A 27,781-nucleotide genomic window follows, 5' to 3' on the forward strand; every position below is an offset into this window, starting at 1 on the left:
ACTGTTCTCCAATGGACAGCAGACCAGTCTGTCACAGGGGAAACTCATTCAGAATAGCCAGATAGCCAAGCAGCAGGTCGATGAGAGGCAGAAAGAAAGCTGAGCGCTTGGCAAAAGCCCACGTGAACACCACACAGATTCCTAAGGCTGTAATCAAACCCAGAACCCTGGACTAAACCAACCATTCATCTATGCAGCCATTTTCTAACTCCTTCCAATTCAGGACAGCCGGAGCCTATATCCCAGCAAGCAAAGGGCACAAGGCAGGGTACACTCTGGAAGGAACACCAGTCCACTGCAGGGCACACACAGACACAAACACACACACAGAGCCAATTTTCCCAGAAGCCAATTAACCTACCAGTACGCCCATGGACTGTGGGAGGAAACTGGAATACTCGGAGGAGACAAGGGGGGTAAATTCCATGCAGATAGCACCCCTGGTCCGAAACTAAACCCAGGGCTTCAGTGCTGAGGCAGTAATGCTAGCCACTGCGCCGCCATTGCATCACTAAAACAAACCAAAAGCCTGAGCACACAAGCATCGTGGTGTTGTACTCACTGCAGCCATCTTCATCACTGTGGTCCCCACAGTCATTGTCTCCATCACACTGCCACTGCGCTGGGATGCATGTGCACTCCCCGAAAGCACTCACAGCACAGGTGAAGTGATTCCGCCCACATGAGCACTGCGTACTTCCTGCTGCACCTGCTGAAGAGAAACACAAGTTGAGCCTTGCAGATCCCAGGCTGATGGAGCACCTGGAGAGCAAACACCTGTTTTTATTTCGCAGCTAGGCACATGTGGCCTTTTCTGTGTGGGGTATAGGGAAACATCACAAAAAATGTCCTATAGCAACAGTCTTATTGAAGGGTGAATTTCTTTTTTTTTTTTACTGAGTCACCACTTGTGCTCACTGTTAAGGTCAGTGCCTGCCTGTCATAAGCATTTAACTAGTTAGCAGCTTGGGAGAAAAGAGAACAGGGTTGATTTCCTGGCACATCTTGAATAGGACATGTAGATTTTACAATTACAGGGAGAAAAGCAAGTGTTCCAGTACCAGTGAGTTAGGATACATTTGAAAGTAACTTCTGCATTTCAGCAAACCCCTAGGACATTATGGAAGCATTGGCTCCTTATGTTTTGGACAGTATTTAAAAATGCCAGACTTGAAAATCCCCTTTTGAAGCTCCTATGCTACAAATTAAGGAGTGTATCCTGACAGACAGCATTTAGATCCAATCCCCTACTGGGGATAACTCACAGGATGAGAGAGCCAACTGCAGCAGTTAAATTTTGTATTTGGCTTAGAAGCCGCCTTGGAAAACAAATGAACAAATTACTGCATTAAGTAAAGAGTCTGGTCCCCAAACAGGCATCAAATCCTTCTGAACAGTTTCAAAACTCAGCGTAAAATCTTTATGACCGCACGTTCATTAATCCAAAGGATCTTAACAAAAATATCCAGACTACTTTACTCTTTATACCCTTCATTTTATTTTAAGCTTTCTTTTATTGCTGTATTATGGTGCATTCACATTTTACAAAAATTAACCTTGCCTTACTTTTTAAGTTGATACCATTCGGATTGGTGTGAAATGGAATATAAATGCAAGTAGATTACAAATACAGTGTTAATGTCCTTTTTTGTATGTGTGTAGAATAAAACACAATTTTGGAAATCATATTAATTGGACGAACATTAATTGAACGAACATTAATTGAACAGGATACAGGATTCTTAAAATAAACACTTTCCATTCTCCTTGAACAAAATATGGACCTCTCCGCAAGATGATTAATTGTCATAAACCATCACAGAAAAAAATAAATCTTGTCTTATACCAGTGTCAGCAGCATAACGTTATAGCTTTCATGTCAAGACATCCAATGTGTTTTACAATAAATGGGATAAGTCAATAGTACTTAGGCTCAAATAATGTTGCTCTAAGAAAAACTATTTAAGAAATGTACTTTAAAACTGCTTTTAAAAAAAGAACAGGGGATGCCTAAGTGTTGCACATTTCTGTAGACAGACACATTTCTGCACAGTGGCATGTGGACAGCATGGTAGAATATAATGAGCAGAGCTGTAGAGATGGAGTATTATAGCATAGCAAGATTTTAATGCAGGAAAGAGTATTCTGCAGGACAGGAGAAAGGTTTTGATATCAAATCTATTCAACGCTGGGGGCCAATGCAGCTAGACTAGAACGGAAGTGATGTTTCCTACGTGGCTTCCAGGTTTTTGCAGCTGAATTTTAAACATGTTAAGGGCGATTCTTGTGTGCTTCACAGCAAGAGCAAGCAATGCATTGCAGTAGCCCAATCTAGAAAAGTCATGGCGTCTACCCGTTTCAGAGAACTGGTAAAAAGAAGGACACCCTGGTAATATTTCTAACATGAAGCTCAAATGGGAAATGATGATGAGAGAAACGCCAATATCACCAGCACCACTGAAAGAACTCGGCACGTCATGCAGAAAAGCTCATTTCAAAGCATAATGTCAAACTAAAAATATTAGTTTTAAATGAAAGCCGAAAAAGAAATGGTTTTCATAAAAGACTGCAGCTATTTTACTATTCTTAATAATAATAATAATAAAGAAAATACCTTAAATCTCCCAAGAGAACAAGAGTTCTTCATATTATAGTCAAGAATCAGGAGATTCCAACTAAACCAATGAAAAATATTAAAGTATCTCTTCAAGATGCATTCTTTTGCCTTGCAGTTTCCCCAGTGACAGTGAAGAGAAAGTGTTTTTGAATTCGATTTAATGTGGTAGAAACTTACAGGCAACCTTGCTATGAAAGACAAATTACAGGCCTTTTTTCTCTTTAAAAAAACAATGCAAGTGTGTGTGTTGCTTCAGAGGAGAAAATGTAGCTCACACACAATACGCCCATAGGCCTTGATATGCAGAAAGGGATAAGACACCCATGTGTCTTGATATTCGGGGAGGAAAAGGACTAAAATAGTATCATTCACTTAAAAGTTAAAAATGACCAATATCTGCCAATTAATCATCAGCGTTGTTTCAAAGACTTGTTAAAGAGAATCCATGGAAGCTGGAAGCTGCTTGTTTTGAAAAGGTCTTTATTGCTGGACTCTGCACAAAGGAATTAGTCATCACAGGAGGTCTGACAAAAAACCCTTCAAAACACTCTAGCTTCACAAAATTAATGGCCCTTTTTCACCCATTCTCACTTTTCTTCATTTTTCCCCCCTCCTCTTATGAATTGCATCACACATGACAAAGGAAATGTTATACTCTAAAGAATTCTCTTCATTTTCCCTGCTGGGGTCTTCATTACAAGTAGCCCCAAAAATGTCTTGCTTTTCCTTCGAAACAAGGCCAGTTTCTTTCACACTGCTAGCCTAACCCTGGGGGGAGTGTTCTTGGCAATTTTACACCCTTCACAGTCCTACCAAGCTGCACTCCAGGAGAACGAAGGAAAGGGGAATATAAAAAAAAAAGTTTAAGGTAAAAAACTAATTGGGAGGGCAAGATTCTATTAGCAACATTTCTGAGTTTGTTGTCGTACTGACTGGGAAACCTTACCATGCCGAGCTTTCCTTTGAAACGATGGGCGGATTTAAAAACAGCTGCCAACAGTGCTTAATCCTGCAGCAGGCCAGCCATTTTTAAAAAGTCATAGAGGCTTGGCCGAGACAACTGGGGCATGTGTGGGTTTTCACAACACGACATTAAAGCCCATTTTTTTTAGATTATTGCATGGTTATGTCATGCCATGCCACATTAAACAGAACAGCATTTGTCATACACACATAAAAACTTTATATAAAAATGTTTATAATCAGGGTGGAAAGTTGAGAGCAAATTCATATCTAGATCAAAGTCCATAAAGTACAGATATAATTCTTTACTGTATTTTTAGAAGATATGAAGAGGTCATGTGCTTTGCAAAATCAAAGCAAACAATTATTTGAGCCTTGTAAGAGAAATGTTCTACAGTGCAAGGACTAACCAATACCAAAACACTGCTATTTAGAAGGCATTTGCCCTTTAGTATCATCAAATGTACTTTCAGAAGGGCAGGGGTTAGGTTTCTAATCCAAGTCACAGATCCTGATCACGAAGCATGGTGATTGATAGTACCAGTGAATGTCAATGGAATACGATAAACCTGGATTAAAAAAATATATATACTAGTGAAATCCCTTGGCAGGAAACACTGCCTTTTAACACATTAACATAAATGCATGCCAGTGAAACACCGCTTTCAATCTCAGTAATTAAAATTAATAAATTATAGCATGAGGTCATCAGCTGTACTGTAAATGGCTGCCATTTTTCAAGAAGAAAAAAACCCTAAAGCATCAGTTGCAATAATCCTGTGATATGTAGTGTATTTGACCCAGGGCTACATTTCACTGTGTATCCTTTTGAGTAAGCTGAGCCTACTGCCCATCCCTTTCATACTTTTTAAGTATCTTTTTAATTGTATCACAAGATCCAGCTTTTTGCCGCCATTTTAGCATTTTAACAAGGTTCCAAGGGGTCAAAAGAGATCCCACCTCATCTTATAAGTATTTGAATTTGAACACTTACCAACAAGATCACAGTCCCTAATCATAAAGTCCCTGATGTTATTTGGGGTAAACAAGTCCAGGACTCCTGCTTGTCTGAAATGTTTCCAAGTTTCAGATCCCAGCAGGATGTTCCCCAAAATCCATATAAACTGGGTATCAGTGGCAATATTCTATCAAGACAGTTTTAAACCACAGTCTCAGTAAAAAAAAAATCAATAGCAAAAAAAATGACTAGCATGAATCACATGAAATTACTTTTCGCTTGTGCAGCTACAGAAACAGGATTCTTTGAAAAGAAAGCCTTTCACTTCAACAGATTTGTTACATGACAAAACTATCATAAGATAGTGATAGTGACTGGTAATAACGTGTTGCTAAACTATCAGGTGGAACCAATATTGCACGAAAGGCTTTCTTTAAACAATGACAGGGTGACTAATCAGCTGCTGGTCAGAAGATTGAAGAATGCCTTCAGTGCACACCACTGTAATACTCTACTTACCCCTCACTGAACCGCTTACAGGCTCTTTCCCTCCGCATTTCCCAGAGCTTCATTTAGTTCTGCTACCAAACTAACTTCTTCAATGTTTATGTCATCGCTTATTTTCCACATCAGCAAACGTATTCATTTTGAAAATAAAGATCTGTTGGGGGAGGGGGGTTGTGATATTCAGAACTACACTGTAAACAAAAGGCAGGACTGCAGGTGGATTTCCGGTCACTCTTATCTCCTTACCGACAAGCAGAGCAATAGCCAGAAGACTCTTGAGATAATAAGCTTTGCAACAGAAATGACAAGCCTTAGTAACTGATATCATTCCCAGCGTGCTGGGGGTAGCTGCTAGCGTATGGGACGAAGCTTATAGGTTTCTACTCAGCCCTTGTCAGAAGAGGCAGAAGGCAAAAATCACATCAAAGGAGATTAGTTAAGACAAGGCAAAAGGTGATTGGTTTCAAAAACAATCACTGTGATGGAGAAAGAAGAGTTTTCCGGGGGATTAGTCCAAGTTTTGGATTAACTTGTAACAGAATTGACAGAAATAGTTCCTGAAAGCATTAAGGGATAAAAGTGCTGGCAGAAACCTTGTTATTCACTATTTGTTTTCTGTGCCCAAACTAATTTTTCTTATTTGTGGACTTCCTAGAGTCCAAACTGAGTAATCTTGAAATAAGATCATTTTTTGATCCTCCACTCTGGCTGCACACAAGAAATACAAATCGGCATCCTCAAAACTAAACACACTAAATGATCTCACACTTGGTGCCATGCATTACAACGTGCCATCCGAAGTCTAGGTGTTGGCAAGTATCGTCATATGATCAAAGAAGATACTACAAATATGATCTAATTTACAATAGTGTTTAGCAGGCATTTGAACAACAATCAAGCACTATAAATCCAAACTGTGAATTACGATGACAATTTGAAATAACCATTCCCCTTGTCATTTTTAAAAGATCCACATGCTTTGTTCATTTTCTTCAGCTAAAATTGAAATCGATTGCCATGAAGACACTTGAATAATTCCCATAAGAAAGAATTCAAAAGTCAGTCAGATGACAGCTCATCTGAAAAGATCTCAAACATAGCAACCTGCAGATTTGACAAGTCATGAACACCACAAGCATAGGTGTCTTGATCAAGTCTGTGAAATGGGTGGAAATAAAGAGTTACAAAAGCAGAACACAGGTGGTCTCAAAAAGGGAAAACCTTCAATGAACCTCAAATTGCAGAACTTTTGTGCATCTGTACATAATTGCAGTACTTAAGAAACGCTTGGTTCACATTTCCTACAACTCAAGAGCTTAAAAAGTAACATCAAGCTAAAAAAAATATGGACCTCAAAGTCAAAACAAAGAAAATGGATGCATCAGTGCCAAAAGTCTTGTGGGTCTATCTATATGGGAGGCCTTTCCACTAAGTTTTTCATATTCACAAAAATCACTGTGAACAAAATGTAAGCCAATGATAGGGTGTTAGTCAAGTATCAGAAACAAAAAGCCACCACAGTTAGACATACAAATGTGACTTATAAATAGGATTTCCAACTGTGAAGTGGAGATTCTTTTCTCAGTTATCAAACACTAGGAGTTACATCTGTAGATATAAAAACCTAACCATTAATTGAGGGAGACCTCCCAAGTGACAATGAGGATGTTTTTCTTTCCACGCAGGTCCCTGTGCATTTCACATAAGCAACACACTTCACACTTGGTAAGCATCCTTAAAAACACTAAGAAAGAAAACGCCAAACCCCTCTGTAAAAATAATGACAGCACAGCAGATGTTTCTAAACATGACCCACAGACGTTTAAAGTTGGTCTGTTGTAAAAGAGAACGTAAGCAATTGTTTTACAGGAGGTAATTAACTTTATTTAGGAGCCTACATCTGCATTTCTTTGACACAGACTCTTCCTTATGGATGCAGTGCTCAGAATTAAAAAAAATGATCACTTTAAGAAACATCTTTCTAAGGTTATATTTATTGATTTATTGATTTTCCAGTCTGGATCTAAAACACAAGGCTTCATTTTAAGGCTTTCCAGTGTCAGCACAAATGATGTCATCAAAGTGCTGTAGTGTTTATATCTCCAATGGTTTCTATTTAAATGGCTTCAATCCCCAAAAAGTAGTATAAATGTTAGCTAAGGCAATTCACAGACTGTTAATGGTTTGATTAAATAGGTCTAGGGCTCTTGTGTAGCTCAAAGCTTTTTGAATCTCTGAGAAATCTGAACTCCCCCCCCCACTTTACACCCATATAAAAACATTTTCTACATGGACACTTAGAATTCTACTGACAGCTATAAAACAAAGAATGAAACTTTTCTGGAATATACAGTACATAAGGTACCCCAGAAGAAAATCATTCTAAATCCTAAATATGCTAATAAGGCAATAATTACAGCAATGACAACATTCCAGAAATGGAACAGTATTAGCAACATTTCCAATTCATAATCAGGCCAGATGCCAACATGAAGAAAGCTACATTTATTATTTACTACTAATTATACCAATATTGAGAAACTTAAGAAGCTCAGGCATGTTGCATTTATATGCCACTTAAGATACTGAGGGACAAGTCACAGAGCAAATTTCACATCTTTAAGTTATACGAGTTTTTTTTTTTAATATACAAGTTATACAACATATACAAGTTGGAGAGGAATACGGTTATAAAATCGTAAAACATTTTTTCAGTACTTTTTCTAACATTCTTCTACGTAACAAATGTCATTATCACTGGTAAGAGCACAGGGAGACAACTGCAACTGCAAACCATGGCTACATTTTCCACTCCTGTTCTCTTCTCTGTAGCCACCAGTGCCATATGGAATCAGTCAGCTGAGCCTCTTTCACAGGCTTGGTTACTGTGGTTTTCAGCTTCGTCTTTACAGGACTGGTTAAGTGTGGTTTCTGATTAAAATGCCAATAATTCATCATTTCAGTCTTAGTTTTCCCATTTCCCCTATTAATTACATATTCACATTTTCATCTCATGCTATTCCAAGATCTGACTGGAGCACTTATGACCCAAAGCACACGTTGCACACAGCTGAAGGAAAACTGGAAAGGTCTTTTTTTAGCTCATTTTGTTGAATGGATAGTAAACCAAAGTGCAATAAGAACTGCATTGTTTCCAGCTGTCTGCTTGCCAGTGTAAAGAGCATAAAAAGTGAGGACAAATGAGAAAAATGCAAGCACGGGCATTCATTCATCATTTCTCGCACTGTGCAGACTTGCAGCAGAAGATCCTTTTTGTGGTCAGTGTGGTTTCTCTCCTTCAAATTATTTTGCATCTCTCAGAGAATCTCTCTGTTCAAAAATCCAGCTGATAAACAAGCATAAAATTAGAGAATTCTTATTTATCCTTCAATTGGTCAAGGAGGAAAGGTATTTTCAAACTACATGATACAGAGGTTTATCCACAAAACGTGGCTTGCATGCATGCGGGAGACTTCAAAACATTCCTGACATATTATGCCAAAGACACTGATTTGATTACATTAAGTATACCAGCATTCCTGGCATGATTAGCAGTTTAAATAGCCTGTTTAGCAAGACTTTAATAAAAACAGGTTGTCTTGAAATTCTTAAATCTTCTGCCACTTGAACTTGGGCCTCCCTTACTACCTCTGGACTAGTACACAGGATGACACTTCTGACAAGAGTACTGTTCTCACCTCCTCATCTGCAGACTTTATTAAACCAGGTAATCTGATTATGGACTACAGTCAACTGTTTTCTTAAGTAGCAGGGGTGACAGGTGTACAGTAGGATATTGTGCACCCTGTCATGACGTATGAAATATTTAGAATGACAGCATCAGCGTGTGTTACTGAACTATCCATCAAACATGGTCATTTTGCACGCGCTGATAGTGCAATTCACCGTGTGCACTAAAAACCACTGAACAGAAACCCCATCAGCACATTGAACAATATGCTTCATAGGATGGCAAGGAGGTGCATGTACTGTATAGAGATCAGGCATGGAAATGCAACTTCATGAGCTAAAAAATGTTGTATGGATAATAAGTATCAGAAACATGTCTACTGTGACTTGTTTTTAAAAAAGGTTTAAAGATTTCAAGGCTTTCACCCTGGTAATTCTGAGGTGTCATACCTATCAACTTCAGAGGGCAGCATTTGTGAAACCCCTTCTGTTCAAAGAGACTAGAATTGACCATTTGTTTCAACCAAGAAAATAATTTACAAATTGCTAGCTTTCACTTATAAAATCTGCACACAGAAAAACAGACATTTGAATATAAAGGATGTTCATTTTCACAGTATGAAGTGTACAGAAAACATACATAATTAATGTTTCAGGTTCAACACTGATGGGCAGGATTTAAAAACCTCATTAAAGATCTGTGTCCTCGAAACATGCCACCACATGTGCCACTGTCCACAAACCCCACAGCCCTATCTGACAGTCACTACATTTGGACACATTTGACACTCTCGCAGCACTGTACTTGAACACAAATTATGGAGGCAAGTCTAGCACAGTAGGCCATCCAGCAGCAAAGTGGAATGACAGCAATAAAATGCGAGACGTGCAGTTCAGCATAACTGCCAATGCATGGGGGCCAGGGAAGGGGAGTGCATTTGTCATTCCCAATTTATTTTCCATGATTGTCAGCCCTTTTAAAAGGACACTGGCCTTACATTCTGTACTTTGTGGTTAAGAGCAATTTTGCAGGGAACTGAACCACGGTCAGGAGGAAAGGAATAAATGGAGCTGTGACCTCTAACAGTCTGAAACTGTACTGGACCCTTTGTTAACATGGCATTGGACTGAATTTGAACCCTGTTAAAAGAAGGGCTCTGCGCCGAAATCTTCTGCACCCCTTGCGATCCAAAAGCAGCAGGCTGGTTTTGACATTAATATCAAAGCTTACATTGTCAAGCAAGAGCTCAGGGGTGGGGGGCATTGCTCATTAATTTTCTTTGGAAGCCAAGTTGCCAAGTTCTTGTGTATAGAAAGAAGAGGAAGGAGGAGTCAGGGAGAAGAACTCAGGCAGTGTTAATAAAGCAATTAAAAAAAACATGGGAGAGATCAGGAAGCCTTCCTCAAGCAGGGTCAAAAGCCAAAGAAAGACACTACACCCCAGTCCAAAAAACCCTGTGGCTATATACTTCATCACATGGAAATATTCAATGCGGAAACCATTTGGACATAAAAACAATGGTTACACATGTAAAGAGACTGTTCCGCCTCTGAATACAATATTTGACAACAAAGCAATAAAAAAAATATTTTAAAAAAGACGGTTAAAGCACAGAACTCAAATCAAAGGATGTTATGTTAAAATTGCACAATGCACTAGTAAGGCCGTTAGAACACTGTGTACAATTTTGGTCACCGTTATAAAAATATATTCAGAGGTCTTGGTTTTGGGGGTTTAACAACAGTGTGGCCCTGCTTAAGACTTGAATCTACAAGTCTCTGGTCAGGATTTGAGAGCCCTAACAACAAAGTCATGCGCAGGTACAGAATAAGTGGTTTCTACGATGATAAAAAATAATATTCAAGTCTGATTAATTTTTCTAGAGCAGCTTACAGGGGTTCTAGAATTTTATCATGTTGGTGTTATTTACACACCTGGGTTTTCTGGAGAAAACTGGATATCTTGGTCCAAGACCTGGAAGCAGGGTCTCCACCTGGGATTTGCATCCAGAAATTTCCAGGCAGCAATCCGGAGCACTAAGTGCTACCCTACACTGACACCCACTCCTCTCTTCATTCCTACACTATGCTGCATTTAATTTTGACACATTTCACTTCAGTTTTAAAGCCAGATTGGAGCTGAACCTTTCAAGGTATCTGCCAGGATTAAAAAAAAGAGCTTTGGCAACAGAGGCCTTAAATTTATTTTACCAGAGATGATAGAAGTCTTTATTTGTACAGGGGTGGCACTCTGCTGCTTTTTTGTGGGCATCTCAAAGTGAATGAAAGTGTCAGAGTGAACAGGAGTGTCCTTATATTTGTGCAATTTAATGTGGAGGGGCCATCACTCAGCCAAATGACCGATGAACTTCTGACCTATAGTTCTATCAGGGAGTGTGCGACTTATCCCTAAACATGAAAACACCCAATCTCACGCTTAAATTGAAACTTGGCCTGCATAGCAAAGGCTTTTCATCTCCCCGATGGGGAAATTCCCATTGTGCGCTCCAGAGCCCTTTGAACAAACATACATTAAAAGGCTTGTGACCCCCTGAGGGGTGGAAAGGGGGTATAACCCATATCATGCAAGTGGGCACAATGTTCAAACCAGAGCACCTCCACTCCAGTTTTTTCAGGATTCTGTAACAATACAGGTACATGTACAGTGTTTTCCTCATTCTGAGACACTGAAAGGATATCCCAGTAACAACGAAAAGAGCAACTCAGTTGTGTCTGTACAGAACATCCTGCTGGGAGAAACCGAGCTCTTCTTGTAAAAATTGTAACCATGTGTAACTTGCTGACCACGCAGTGTCCCCTCTGGCCTTATGTAACGCTGAAATTGTTTTGAGCTAATTGGTTTCTACATAGGACTCTGCTATGATCATGGAGCTCACTTCATCCCCCTTTGCATATTTTTTATTTATACGTTGACCATTTTTTAGACCAGCGTTTCAGAATCTTATATTAAAAATATACTGTATTGCAGGATAATATTTTTAATGCTTTGCATGTCAATTTCAACAGCATTAAATTTATGTAACATCTAAAAATGTATCAGAAAACTCAAAACCCAGGAGAGGAGAATACAGTATTTGGATAAATGTCCAAATTCAATGCTGTAGCCCACAACAGAGAACAAATTACTAATAAAAAGGGAAGTTTCACTGAATTTGAGCACTGAAGACTTGTCATTAGGATTATATTTTTGGAACATCTTATCCATTATCTCAGAAGCCCCCACCCCAGCTCCAACCACTCCCCTCAATAGAACACCAGACTAGAACAACCTCCCACATCAGGTTCTGATTTCACAGAAACCACAAGGCCATAATTACACAGAAAGCGAGGAAGACCTGGCGAGCAACAGGATACTCACTCTGTGGTAAGTGGCAAGAGAGCCAGGACGTCATATGTTAGACACATCAAAGTCTGCCCTACATGACACTCCATCCCATCCTTACAGAGTAGGGCGCCCCGCTAGAAAACCACATACAGACCCCAGCCTTTAGCGCGACCGATAAAAAAAAAAATGAACTACACAGTAGGCAAACAATTACAGCCAACAGGCTGACAAAGTAGCACTATTCCTTCTGTAACATCCATTAATCTGCCATAACATTCCTGCTTGGCATGCGTCTACAGAATGACTTGCTCAGTTGTGCTTCCTAATTCTTCAGAGGTCTTTGTTCTTTGTTAAATCGACTGCAAAATGATGTGGATATATAAAATTGCAGATTTCTCTTTAAAGTTCTATGCAAATGTATCATATTTTCAAAGCAAGATAGAAGAGATTATGTCCTCCTATTTTAAATTTTCTTTGTAACAGCTCAGTGACTAGCCTATATTTTCTGCATATTTGGGGTTTTTTTAGGACTAAAAACCTCTCGTATTCCCTTGCCACGCTCAAAAAATAAATACAAATGCTTTGGCAAACAGAAGAAAAACTTTATTTTCCTTTATCTACTAGGATCCACTGCCGTTTTCTGGCTGAGAGACAGGAAGAAATCAAAACTGGAAAAGAATGAGAACTGAATTGAGTCCGGTCAATTAACAACAATGGTGTTAGTCCTAATGTATGCTATATCCATGTCTGACAGCTACATCTATCACTGTAATGTGTATGAATTCTATGTTAACAACGCCTACAAAATTAAAGCAATCATATTATGGGGTATGTATCGAGATTTACATATGTTACATTTTCAGTAAGGAACCAAGTTTAAAAAAATAAGATGATCACAACAGCAAATGCAAATTAATTCTACCAAAGTGCAGAAGTAGTGAGTTCAACTGAGAAGATATTTACACTACTGTGTAGCTCAAATGTTTGTAAACATACATAAAACATGCTCCAGTTTATAAAACAAATTGGCTAAATTTTAGAAAAAGGAAAGAATGGCATTAATCAACAGTTTGGAGGTGACATAGAACTGAATATTTATTTTTTTCTATATCACATGCATGTAAAGAATGCCAGTGAAATTCAGCACTGCCTGTTCTCTGGCAGCTAACCAATCCACAAGTACTGCCTGGTGGAGACAACATTTAAATTGCTATTTGGGCCACAGATCTAGACTGCAGTGCCAGGTTTTGCAGCAATTGTAAACCTTCAGTGTCTTAGAATCTTTGGAAAACCTCAGAGGAAAGACTTATTGATTATTGACTTTTTTCCAGGTATATGGAAACAGACCAGTAACTTAATTTTAGTGCAGTCCAAGTATGCCACATCAGTGCAACATACGTCCCAGAACAGAAAAACACACAGCACTTTAACTATTTTTTCTTGCACTGAATTAAATAATTACTATCCCAAAATATTGCTAAACATAAATCAGACATAAATCATCATATACCCTCTAAAAACAACTAAACTAATTAGATGAACTACAATCCTCACACGCAACGCTAAAGAGGTAACTCGGAGTCTTGCCAAGATAACTGTAGACTATAGCCACTGTGAGAATGGATAATTATTCCCCTAAATTCTTTAACTGTTATATTACAAGGTAGTTAGTCCCCTGGCACCTTTAGCTATGCAGCCTTGCCAAATCTAATAAGCATATCAATTTCACAGCACAAGAATGATGCTTAAGAAACCTCTACTGTATTAGTTACTAAGCTGACAATGTAGCCAACTTCTTATTGGGTTTAAACCAAATGACTTGGAAAGACACTGGTGACCAGTAATCTAAGACAAAATGGATCTAAAAGAGGATTACACAATCCTAGTAATCTGCAATATCATTTATTGATTCCAACTTTTACAAGCTTTCAGAAAACTTTAGGCATGGCTCCAGAACGTCTGCTGTCACTCTCTGTGCCGAGTTACTTCCGAATGGAGGGAGCTTGTATACTGATCAGCAGCCAAAAGAAACAGCAAAACCAGAGAGAACCTTGCTGTGTCTAAATATAACCGGCCTATGTGTACAATGCTGGGGGCAGCAATAGATCAAGCAAATGACATACCAGTTTTCCAAAGCTAAAAGTACAAAGTCAGCTGCAAAGCTTGCAAGTAATCTTCATAAAACATGAACTAGTAGACACTGTCTTTACACTTTAAATACCTATACCTTAATGCCCGTCTGCCAAATTCTTTGCAGCTATCAACTCAATGGGTGTATGATACCCTTTTCCTAAATGTTCCCCCATATCAAGACGTTGTTCTTCTCCAAATACTTTTCACGCTGCCTCATCAAGCTGACAACAACCCACAGACTCTCCCCTCTCCTCCACAATCATAAACACTTTTTCAATTAATCGGTAACATGCTCATAAGGTTTTGTCTAAAATCAGAATCTCCCATCACCATCACCAACCACATCTTCACTCCCCAGCTGAAGGGCCCATTCGGCAAAAGACGAAAGTTACAACAGTGCATTTCCAGAAGGCAAGCCCTTACAAAGAACACATTTGTTATTACTGAATTTGTGTCCCTTTTATATTCCTAGAGACGAAACAGCAACTTCCCCCCACCATCAGTGAATGCCTGAGACATAGGAGTGAAAGCCAGCAGGTTGGAGCACTGAGGAATCCTGGTCTGCCTCAACAAGTCTTTTTGTGCTCAGCCCCTCTTGAATGCACTTAATGAGCTGGGGGTGGTGACGAGGTAAGGCAAACGAGTTAGTGCCTTAACGGATTTGATTCAGGAATAACAAACAGTTTACCAACAACAACGGCATCAAGAAACCTTTTGTATGAATTCAAACACTAAAAATGTAAATGACAGATAATAGCCTCAGAATGAACTGAATACTTCAATTACAACACTGCTCAACACATAATAAAGGTTCTTTTATTCAACAAAGTTCAATATAGAGAAGAATGTGCGGCATAAAGGGCAATATTCAGAGAAACAAGAAAAAATGCTCACCGTATACTGTATATAGATTTAAGAAATGAAATGGTTAACCAGCTGGTTAGTGTTAAATTAAGACAGTATTGTCTATTCATTCTAAATTATCTGTATGGCCAAATCTTATTGACCAGCTGCTAGGCCCCTTTCCTAGTCTGCCCAGCAGGATGCCTGAAAATGGCGTGTGAACATTTCTGTCTCCTCCAGCTCAATGGAAAAGATGAACAATGGTCCCTGCCAACTGGGTACCCCGAACAATTCATCTCTCCCTGCGCCTACTTCTTCCTCAGCCCCCCCCCTCCAACCCCCCACTTTTTTATTTTACTTTGGCAAAGCAACACAACAAACAAAATAAAATAAAGAAAGAAAAATACCACTCTTTTCTTAGGGTTCTCAGGACCTGTCTGACCTGCCTATTTCAGAAATAAATCAAAAGGTGATTGAATTGCCCAAATTTCTTTTCCCACTCTCACTGTGCCTCTCGAGCCCTCCCTGCTGATCAGTACAATTTTTAAACCTCTGAATGACTGATTTTCAGATCTTTTATGTAATTACAAATACTATCACAGCCCATCTGATTAAATATTTAGGAAAAGATCAATGACAATAAGATTAACAACAAGTTGAAAGACATGAGTACGTGTTGCAGTAAGACTCTTTTCTATTCCTTTTCTCACACCAATTACAAATGTTCCAAACCACTCAGAGGACATCTTGTATGTCTGGTTGATTAGATTGTATGAACAAGGAATTGTCCATGTCAACTAAAGGAGAATTGTCAAAAACCACATCATGAAACCGACTTGAAAAATAAACTTTCCATTAACAAATCCCTTACTTTTGATTATTTGCGCCCCCCTACATTATGTGCCATTTTTAGGGAGCCTACAAAATGAAATAACACAAAACCGCTTCCAATCTGTCCAATTTTATTCCCTGCTAATGCAGGCATCACAACAGAACTGTGGTTCATTTGACAGCTGCTTCCTACAGGGACATTGAGCATTCAAAACCTTACCCTACGATTGAAACAAATGCGACAAAAAGCATTAAAAAAACCTTCCCTGCAGTTCCCACAGTATTTCACCTGTCAAACAGTTAGAAAAAATCTCTAACTTCAGCAGCAGAACCAAGGTTTACCTCCTGCTAGGCCAGGACCAATAGAGACATTGTTACAGCGTTTTATAAAGACACAGTATATCTTTTTTCCCTCTCAGTACACACAGTGTGTATTGAGCAAGTAAATGTTCTTAAATATCCCATGAAGAAGCAGCATTAGGAGAGGATCAAACCAGCCGTTGTTATCAACTGCCTCCTGTGCTAAATATGTTCTAATTTTTTAGGTCCCAGGCATTTTTCCCCAAAAGTGAGTCTCAATCCAATCAAATGTGGTACATGAACCCTCATTTGTGGTCTTAACCTTAAAGTTTACAGTGGAAAAAAGTCAGTTGATTACTTACACTTTCTCCCAGTACAGAAATTTCAGATTTCAAATGAAGCTTTATATGCAAGAGGACAGATCACCATTTGAAGCTATATTAATGCATCGTGATTATAATCTGTAAAAATCTGAAGCACAGTACAAAACGTAGCAGTAAAACAAACCACACAATCCAGGCAAATGTTAAGTATATCAACAATATTCAAGCTGACCATCTGTTCCCTTTGAAATACAAGCCCCTTAGTAATATCTTGCATCACTTATCTTTTATTACCTGTTCAGGTAGTAGATATACAATTAATGAGTCCCTATGCAAGATGGCACAGTGCTGTTCTACACGTCTCACAGCTTGTGGTTCCTAGCTTTGGTTCTGAACTGGGGCATCTTCTGTTTAGAGTTTCCATGTTCTGTCTGTTCACATGGGATTTCACTGGCTTCCTCTCACCTGAGTGTATTTCGGTGTTGTGTTCTGCAATGTGTGGTCTCTCCCTGAGCCCTGTGCTTCTACAATAGACTCTGGGTTGCTGCCTCTATTAGCAGGAATAAGTAGGTTTCCAATAATGAATCAGCGGACGGTGGACCTAAACAAGATCCTACCAGACACTCTACATTATATTTGAAATGTTGTGGAAATGTGCTGGTTTGCCAGCAGAAAAAAGGAATGCCAATTATCTGTCATCAAGACTAAGCGGTTCAGGCAAGCATGCAACAGTGTAGCAATGATCACATTTCAAATGGTATCCTTCATGTTGGACTACTGCTGAAGTAGCAGGTTGCAGTTCCAACTATGAATAAATACACTATACAATCTGCATTTTGAAATGCACTTCTCATTAACACTAGGAGAATCGAATTTACCGATTTTGGCCTATGAACACTTTGTAATATACAACAAAGTTCACTTTAGAATGTTTAGGAAACTAATTTTACGACAAAACAGCACTTATGACCCTATTTGTATATGCTCTCTCTTGATTACAATCTATTATCTCAGACTTCAACTAACCCCTACCTTCAGACCATCATTTCACTGTAGCGTTAAAAGAATTGCAGCACTACAGCTCCTTTTAACTTTGGCTGTAAACCATGTAGATCTGACTTTAATTCAATTAATAATTCTAACAACCATAAAACTGTATTCTCTAGTTTCTAAATACTATTAGCCTCTTTCCAGGCTTGTACTAGCAAGCTAACATGCCAGACTTCAAACTCTTGTGACATTTCTTTAAAAAAAAAGGCTGACAACAACAATTATCTGCTAATCCAGCAAACTTCAAAATGATTTTGCTAATTATTTAAAAATAAAATCTTCAGACATGTAGATTTAATGACAGCTTTCTTAAATGATCCTATCTGATCCAAACTTAGTATAACAGTAACTTTCAATGAAAGGCTAAAAGATTTATCTTCTTTTACCTTCCTTTACATGTACAGTACATATAACCACCTTTACATCAAGTGAGATCTAGTTTCTTAAAATCGAGGTACAACTTTTTAAACAAGGAACAAGGAAAAGAAAAGTGCATTAACATCCAACAACTGATTCGCTGAATCAAATCTAGATTACAACTACTTTTAGTTTCTAGGACATTTTAGTTTCAACTATTTTCTAGTTGAGAAAGAAAATACTTCATACATTTTTGGTAATTGAATTTCCATAACAGCACAATTAAGTATTGGGCAGTCAGTAATGGAGACCCTCTCCGATTTACATTAAGGGAAAAAAATGGAACTCAAAGTTAATTCAACTAGAGGCAAGTTTTGAAATTAAATCATCCATCAAATTTTCCTCATGTCAGTTGAGGTATATTAGAGAATATACTCAGTCTCCATTAATTAAATGCATAAGAAATGCTGGAGACTGTCAAGGACAACTAGAGTTGATTTTTAAAGATGCTTTCTGCATTATGAAAGTCCCACAATACTGGGTTTAGAATGTTCAGAACTATTTATATTTCAGCCTCCACCAAAGGTAATAAAAGCACCAAGGAAAATATCTATTTACAACTACAACCCAATAATCACAAACCGTTCCTAGAGATTTAACTATGAGTGTGCAAAAACTATGTTCCCATCTGTTTTACAGTCTAATCATTGTGGACATGAGGTCAATGCACTAAGGACATAATCCAAAAATATTACATAAAAGCACAAACGCCAGCATGCATCAGTGCAAACAGAAACATTTCTCTGTGTGAATAATACATATTTGTCACATTTTAAGTCCCTTTTCATACTTCATTTGATTGTCCACTGAATATACAATGAATTGTTCAATTCCACATTTTCTCCATGTCAAATTCATGTTTTTCACGCTCTCAAATTGCTTATGTTGAGACCAAGTTTCCTTTTCCTCAACAAAAGTAGAAAATGGAGACCACAGCGTTAACCAATAATGTAGCATTTTCTCAGTGTCAGGCTGCTATCTTGACGATTCTGCTCTGAAGATTTCAGAGAGCACTGTTCCGTGTCGGAGGTTAGCCTTGGTATGACTGGCATTCACCTGCCATGAGATCATGCACACTGTGGTGGCACTTATGCTTCCAGCAAGATCCAAAACTTTGACAAAACGTCTGCAACCTCATGGGCGAGATTTCCAACAAGCAACAAAGTCATTGTTTACAGATTCCTTGTCGGCCAGGCATTGTCAGAGTTCTAAAGCTGCACTGATTAAAAGGGTGCTTTGTTTTTGTACTTCTGGAGCCCTTACCTGGAGTGTTAAAACAACAATAAGGGCTCAGCTGCAGATGCAGGTTAAACCTGATTCAACCACTGCAACACCTGGCTCAGCCACCAGTCACAAGCTCATTTGAGAGTGTCCTGGAATAGGCAAGCAGATGCAACATTTTTTCTCACAGAAAAACCAGACCAAAAGCCCAAATGGTTCATGCATTGAAAAGTTCTTGTATTACAGAAAGCAAAATGGAACAGGGGATGTCAAAGTTCAAATTACATTTTAGGAACACTTTTAACTTTAAAAGATTAATATAAAAACATAGCAACACTCAGCCTAACAATGCTTTACAGAAATCAGATGACCGTTCAATCAGAAAATGTCTTTTGATAAATCTGTGACGTTTAGTGCATCAAAGACTTTTTTTGTGTATGCAAAAAGTGTGGCAAAAAGTGTGGTAATGAACCCTATATTAAAAATGCAGGATCTGTACACTTTTAACATAAAAAAGAAAATATCAAACAAGCTCAGAATATTTTTTCTCCTGCTCCTTAGCAATTCAGTGTTTAATTTTGTAGGCTGACAATTCCCTTACACTTCTTTTCACTCTGCACTTCTATCGACTGATACATCATGACCCACCAAGCTCTGTTCAACACAATCTTAGGAACAGCTTTCAAAGAAAAACAGATTTTGAGAAAGTCTAAATCCATTTTCCATAAAATCAAAGAACAAGGCTGCAGAGACTTGGGGGACCCACAGCTGTCAATGTCTACTCTCCCAGGCTTTAGAACTTCACAACTGTTTGCAGCTATCAGAATATTTTGTACTTTGATTAAAGCGGAATCAGAAAGTAACTACTCTACTGGGAGAGGGACATTTCCAATAAAAGAAAATATAAAACCTTTAGAGATGAAAGCAATCGGCTTTTATGACAGTGCGTTTAAAATCTGTAACAGGAGACTGATGTGGTTCAGCAACACGCTTGTAAAACAAAGCTGACTGAAGAGTTAGGAATCCAGAACATGCAGTGTGCTCAAATTTCTATTTCTTTGCCGCAGTTCCTCCTTTTAATATGCCTTTGATTTCTTCGACCCCCGCAGCAAGTATTTTGGCTTCATTTCTGGGGGCGATGTGGTGTGGTGTGTCTGTGTGGCGGGGAGCTATTTTAACTGAACATTTGTCAATTAGCATGCAGTTCTGAAGTGATTAATGCCCCCTCGCAAACACTTTGAAACCAAGAGTAACAATACAGGCCAAGACAATGCTTCCATAAAATGGTCAATTAATCTAATTAGAATAGAATATAAGTAATTTAAGTGTCAACAAGATGTTGGCAAAGACTATGCCAAGTATACACACATCCAACTATGTTGCTACAGTTTTACAGAGAAACTTAAATGATGGTACATTAAACTTTGAAAATGGATACTAAATATAATAAATACAAAGATAAAATACGTAGAAATCCCATAGGCTGTATACAGTACCTCCAGAAAAATTAAACTCACAGTTAATTACTAAACCTTCAAGCAAAATACTTAAATCAGTCAGCTGGTTTTACAGTTCACCACATTTTCTTACCCTAAGCTTAGAAAATTAACAAGTTTGGCTTGTAAAGTTAAAAGCACAAGCCAATAAAATTAGATGATTACTAGCTAATTTAGCAGAAGGCTGGCTTATTTCTTTTTGCTGGGTGAGAACCATGCTCACCAGGGTTCAGCTTTTCCTGGGGCTGCCCAGCTGCTTCAAGAGCTTCAAGCGCTCCTATACAGCCAGTGCCAAACACGCAAGGCATGTGGCATTAAAAGAAGGCATCTCTGCTGACAATGAAATAAACTGACCTGTGTGTTTGGAGTTTGCCAGCAGCCATATCACCCTGCAACTCACAACTGGCAACCCACTGAAGCTAAGCAGGTGTGAGCCTGGTCAGTACCTGGATGGGAGACCTCCTGGGAAAAACTAGGTTGCTGCTGGAAGAGGTGTTAGTGGGGCCAGCAGGGGGCGCTCACCCTGTGGTCCATGTGGGTCCTAATGCCCCAGTATAGTGATGGGGACACTATACTGTAAACAGGCGCCGTCCTTCGGATGAGACGTAAAACCGAGGTCCTGACTCTCTGTGGTCATTAAAAATCCCAGGGTGTTTCTCGAAAAGAGTAGGGGTGTAACCCCGGCGTCCTGGCCAAATTTCCAATTGGCCCTTACCAATCATGACCTCCTAATACTCCCCCTCTATGAATTGGCTTCATTACTCTGCTCTCCTCCCCACTGATAGCTGATGTGTGGGGAGCGTTCTGGCGCACTATGGCTGCCGTCGCATCATCCAGGTGGATGCTACACATTGGTGGTGGTAGAGGGGAGTCCCCATTACCTGTAAAGCGCTTTGAGTGGAGTGTCCAGAAAAGCGCTATATAAGTGTAAGCAATTATTATTATTATTATTATTACCTTGTTGTGTGAAAGGAGGATTCAGACTTTCATTACCTTTAGTCTTGGATGCAGTAAAGGTGCTCTTGAAACTGTATAATTTAAATGCCATTCGAAAAACCACAGAATCCCCAGCACTTGAGTCATATTGTTGAAAATTAACATGACAATCTCTCTCTTTTGGGAGTGCACGTCACATTTTATTTAATCTTTAAAAGGGTATAAATGAATAGCACATGACCACAAATGTTTATCAATACCGTGTTCTGAGCAACCAAAAACACTGTTGCTAATTTAATTGGTCGAGGCGAGTCAACAGAACACAAAAATGGTTTGATAGAAAGCATATAAATGATAGGAAGTGATGCAAAATTAGCAGAAATTCAATTTATTTGTACTGCCTAAGATATTATCTATTAATCCATTTTTGCAAGCTACTATTTTTAGAAAAGCCACTCCTTGAAAGCCAGACTGGCCTCGGCATTATAAATGGCAGCTGATAAAATTTTACTTTCAAGAAGCATCAACTGAAACCTCATGTGTGGCATAACCAAAGACTGACTCATCCTCTGCCACAGCTTTCCCAGGTTATTTATAGGACTCTGCAGGAAGAGCTTTCCCAAGCCACACGGGGAATCTTGGCTAGCTGCAAAGCATGATTATGAAAAGAATTACTAATTAGGCTCCTGAAAAAACTCATGCTTTGGTTACAAAGTTGCCAAACATTTCCCAAAGGGGAAAAAAAAAGATTCCAGTTTTTCATCTTTGATGCGTTTGATATGAAATGTATGTATCTAAGGCATAGCACCATACATTCACTTTAATGGACTTTCCCAAAATATTTGGTCCACATGTTAGAATTAATACATTGATCGAATCTACGTAGTATTAGCTCTTGTTTTTCTTAGTGCAGGTTTCAAGAAGACAGTCTGCAGCTGTGTGACCAGTGAGCTGCTCTCTTCTATAAAACTACAAAGCCCTGTAAAAAAAGAATAAATCCTACTCCCCTGGTGCTATTTACAGGATTTTGCTCCTCACTGTTCATTAGGGTGGTCCCTCAGACATGGGACAGTGCCAGACAGGAGCTTTGTTCTAAAGAGTTGAAATGTCATCTGTCCCAAAATATACAGGTTTTGTTCACAAGCTAGTTGCAGTCACTAGAAGTTACAGGCTGCGTGCTGCAGGAAACTGTATTATTGTCATCTGTGCTAACAGCCTCCCCTCCATCCCATCATTATATTCACTTCCACACATTATCATACTAAAATTGTTCAGTTGGGTTAAATCTTTAAGTCTCTAATTGCAACTCAGCGGGAGCTTTCACATCTCCCACTTAACGAACTAAAAAAAGAGACCGAGACAAATATTTGTCATCTCAAGCTTAATTTATCATTCTTAATCAGCTCCAGCCTGTTTGAAGTTCAGACTACAAAGAGCAGATGAAGCTGAAATAAAATGCATGATATGGTTCGTTTTGTTGTGTTGCTAAATGAAATGAGACTTCACCATCTCAGAGGAGTGACATATGTAGTCCAATAAGAAAAAGAACTTCAGAAATTAATAATGGGTCAATTTAATTGGATTCTTTAATTCTGGCTACAGTTCAATTGCATAGCACAAACAAAAGCAAAACAGTAAGTTGAAATTACTACTTGATCCAATTCCCTATTATTTTCAGGAAAATAATAAAATTCCACCATTTGCTTATTAAATTGTATTCTTGTTTCAGGATATGCATAAATCTCATTTCCATGCATTTCCAGTTTGAAAAACCTCTCACTCATTACTAAGAATATTTTTTATTTTAAATTAAAGAAAGCCTTTGTCTAAAGAGTCCTTGTCACGTCCTATGCATGGTTCCCATTTCATTAATTAAGTAGCCATTACCCTAAGGAGGTATAAACAGTACTTGCTTCACGGTGCTGTTCGCCCCTCTCAGCTTGAAGCCTGAAAGCTTCAATCTGTTTATCCTTCCCCGATTATGTCAGCGTGAGCTATGAAATGCATCTAACAGTGCACATGGTCTGACACAGCACTGCTGCACCAACCAGTTTAATTGCTGCCCCTCCTCCAATACAATAAACTTGACAATGAACTCGAATTACAAAAAGCCCCTCATTATCCCACTGCCGTCAGTTTGGCCTATATGGAATGATACCCCCCCCCCCACCCCCGCCCTTTTTTTAAAATAAATAAGGCGCTTCCAGTGAATCAGTGATGACACCTAGCCGTTCAATTAGGAATGCTATGAAAAGCAGAACTGACAGCTTAGGGGTAGGTATACAATGCAGGAAATTGTTGACCTTGGCAATTTATCCAGTGTCAAGTGAAAGGAAAAGCACAATTTCAAGAGTGGATGGAACCCTTCCCTTTCTGAAAGCGAAGATAATTTTTCAGGGGTCCTGACAGTTTTGAAAACACTGCTTAGTACCTAATGTGGCAGACCTCTTTCCAGAGCTCCCCACCACCACCTCATGACATTCTTCCCTGGGCAACAGTGACTTGCTCCTTATAAATCTATTTCTACAACAGTCGTAATGATTTCCCTTTGGCCGCTGGTCAATGTGCCACTAAGGGCAGAAGACCTGAACTGAAGAAGCACATCTTAGCCCAGAGACAATATGGTTCTGCTCATGCTTATTACAGGTCAGAGCCAGATCAATACACTGAGAAGACCCCCAAGTCCATGTGAGTGGTGGGGGGGTAACTCAGACATCAGGAACTTATTCTCCAAGACGGAGTGTGAGGAGGATTCAACTGCAAATTTCCAGGCCTTACAGTGTGTCAATACACAATGTAAACTACAAACATTTTTAGTTAAAAGATACTGAGTGTTAAACACAAAACCTTTTTTTCAAACCTATTTAAATATATACGAGCACACAGATGACTATAAAAGTTTACAATTCACAGAAATCTAAAAGGATCAAGGAATTGAGGGAAACTGTCCTTTTAAAAAGGAACTGCCTTGCTTAAATAGACTCCTTAAGCAGGTTTTAAGATTTAAAATGAAAATATATTGTCCACTGCAAAACAGAGCTTTGGTAGGTGCTTGGTAGGTGTCGTAAACCAGCACCTTTTTATAGATTTTAGTGAACAAAGAAGGCCCAGCAGCCACTTTTAGACAATAAAAACAGCCTTTTGAAAGTTTGCTGTGGCTTGGAAGTTGTTTTCACTAAACTCTGAAAGAAGAATGTGAAGAAAAGTAAAAGTAAAATATGCAATGCACAAAAAAGGTAATTGAAAAAATGATTCAGTGAAATCAAATTAGTGAGTCTAAGGAAGCATGCCACAGCCACAAAATCTGTTATATCCAAGAGGCAGAGGCAGTTCCCACTGGTAGTATGTGTTGTCCAAGCAGATTCCTGGGGTCTAAGTTTCTGAAGGCCCCCACTGATTTGTCAGCAGTGATGAGTGGGACAGAGTCGTTCCCACAATCCCCTGTAGAGGAAAGATTCCCCCACAATGCCCGGCAGGGGTGCCAACCAAACAAAAGATATTCACCAAACTGAACCGCAGTTAAATGTGTAAAATTGAGGTTCTCTTTTCTTTCTGCTTTTACTCAAAAAAGAGCCATCTAGCACAAAAGAAAAAACTGGAAGCCAGGAAACAGAAACAACTTGATTAAATCGCAGCAAGCGGAACAATGCTGTTTTCAGATGCTTCTACCTTCTCAGCAAGACATGGAAGCACACAAAGATGGTCTTTTTTATACAAAAAAATAATGCCATAGTATTTGAAGTTAAGGCCCTTTCTGCATTTTACAATCTAATATCCATATTTCTCTTATTGTAAGAACAATATTATGAGAGAGCTATTACTAGTGAACAGAAGAAAAATGCTTTATATCTATCCTTCAAGAAACATCTTTATACATTGCTTTGGGCATTCACATTGTATCTTTGTCCTTAAACTGTAACTGTACTCATTAAGCAACTTCATACAGAATGTTTCGTCATGGTTGCGCATCTTAAAAATGGACAATTTTCTGAACCTAGATTAATGAGCTAAAAATCCATTAACTGTATTATATACAGTATTAATAAATAAAGTCTGTAGACTAAAATGCAGAAGCACTGAACCACAGCCTTTCGGCTGACGTCATTCCTGATTTTACGTACCACTAAAAACATTCAAAACCATTCTAATAACAAAGAAAAGCTCAACAGGTGAACAAAGGCTCCTAATGTACTGTAACTAAAAGGTCTGCAAGCAATTGTCCTGATGGGTCAATTATTTATTGCTCTGACATATCTCCACCCTACTCTTGGACATACAATAGGCAATGACTCACACAGGAGCCCTTCCATGGAAAAATGGATTAGGGATTCCTGACTGGACAGACAACCTGAGCCGAAGAAGGTCTCAGAGGAGAAATTAAGAGTCTCCATTTACGAAAGTTTTGAAGCCAAAATAGAGAATTTTTCAAACATTTCTTAAAGCTTGTTACAGGTTGCATAGCAAAAGAAATCTAAGCACATGGTATAACTTTCTGTTTTAAATCAAAAGCGTAATATGGACCGCATAAAAATACCGTGCTTTATTTTAGGCATAAGTTTCATGAGTCATTACTTTGAAACATTTATACCTCGTGATTGTAATAAATGCTAATACCTCATGTACCATATTACAGGTCAAAATTCTGAGTATGAGAAAGGAAAATAGATGGTGGATTCAAGTTGAATGACCTGTTACATACCAACCACCTAAAAAAAAAACATTTAGGAAAATCATTCAAATTCATCAAGTGTCTACAGCCACCATACAATCACCAATGTATGAATCAATAATATACTTCTGTTCTTGGCAAGCATTGTTATTAAAGGTATGCTATCTAATTGCATCAGCTTGGTGGAGATATGTTACTGCTCAAAACTACATTAATGGATGTCAGATGATAATAATAATGCTACTCAAAACAAAGTCTAGAAGCTTTTTTAATTCACTTGTTTTTGTTACCAGACTGAAGAATTGATATGCTATAAACCACAAAATGTCATCTGTGTAGAATAAGGATGGAATTATTTAAGAACTAGAACATGACAACAGTGGGGAAACGTCTTTCCTTTTTGGAAATGTACATTTTTATTCTTTTACAGGACACAGAGTTGTATTGGAAATATCTTAACTCTGTTCCTAGATTTGTGATAATAAATTAACGTTTCAAATTGTAGCACATGTAACAAGCTACATTCTTGGATGGGGAGAGGGCACAGGCTGTGTAAATTGTAGTCTTATTAAAACAGCCTGGAAACAACCCCTTAAGGAGATAAAACTGTCTTCATGAACATCTTTTCATGAAAAGATAAAAGCCTGAGCTACAAGATCTGTCAGGATTGTGGAATTAAGGTGATAGCCGAAAAGAAATAATTCAACTTAACTAGAGGTTTCCTTAATAAATGCTTTACTTTGTAACTTTGCAGGTGAACTCTTCTGTTAAATCTTTATCAATGACATTCACAGTCTCCTTTAATACGTCTTCACTACTATTTTATACTTATGTGCATGACTTAATTTTATAATGATGTAACACTATACATATTGAAAAAGCCTATATGTGACCTTGGAGGAAAAAACAGAGGAAAAGAAGTGTAGAGACCATGTTCTGTGAATTTCCTCAGCTGAGGTAAATGGAACTTAAGTGAGAAGTAAGAATTCCACACAAAAAAAAAAGTGTTGAAGGACCTCGTCAGTCTTTTCTTGAGATGCTTGTGTTAAATTCATACTCGCCTGCATCCCCCATTTCAAATGCAAGGTAAGGAAGACAGAAGCAACTATACTGTTTGATTAAACACCTGAAAGATAAGACTGAAAAATGGTTTTGGCTGTTAGAATGGCCTTGTGATAAAAAGAAAATAGTTCACAAGGTTGAACATTTAGTAGGGGTTATTTTGAGTGCTCCAAAATGGATGGCACTTCTAAACTGAAGAAAGCCTAGTTCTGCTTAGATAGCTGACTCCTTACTTTTAAAAGAAAAAAGCTTTTTCAAAAGTTTAAGTCAAGCAATTTAAATCATTACACATTCATAAGACATATAATTCAAGTTACAACACCTTATATACTTGTGTGTTATTTAAGACATTATAAAAAATGAAAGGTACATTTTGGATAGAATAAATCATTATAACGATAAACCTAAAATAATCCTAA

At 38.4% G+C, this 27,781-nt stretch overlaps 1 protein-coding gene across 5 annotated transcripts in view; it reads right to left on the minus strand.

The window, feature by feature from the left end:
* The window catches only part of lrp4 (low density lipoprotein receptor-related protein 4), a 95,766-nt gene that overhangs the window by 46,959 nt on the left and 21,026 nt on the right, over nt 1-27,781 (minus strand). For 4 of the 5 annotated variants that reach the window (XM_088612052.1, XM_088612049.1, XM_088612048.1 and 1 more), the window contains exon 2: nt 563-712. In XM_088612052.1, coding sequence (XP_088468178.1) covers nt 563-712 — 150 coding nt within the window. The remainder of the gene's footprint in view (nt 1-562; nt 713-27,781) is intronic. The other variant, XM_088612050.1, reaches the window with a different exon arrangement.

The sequence above is a fragment of the Lepisosteus platostomus genome, chromosome 18 (assembly GCF_059453375.1).
Source record: "Lepisosteus platostomus isolate fLepPlt1 chromosome 18, fLepPlt1.hap1, whole genome shotgun sequence".
Classification (NCBI taxonomy): Eukaryota; Metazoa; Chordata; class Actinopteri; order Semionotiformes; family Lepisosteidae; genus Lepisosteus; species Lepisosteus platostomus.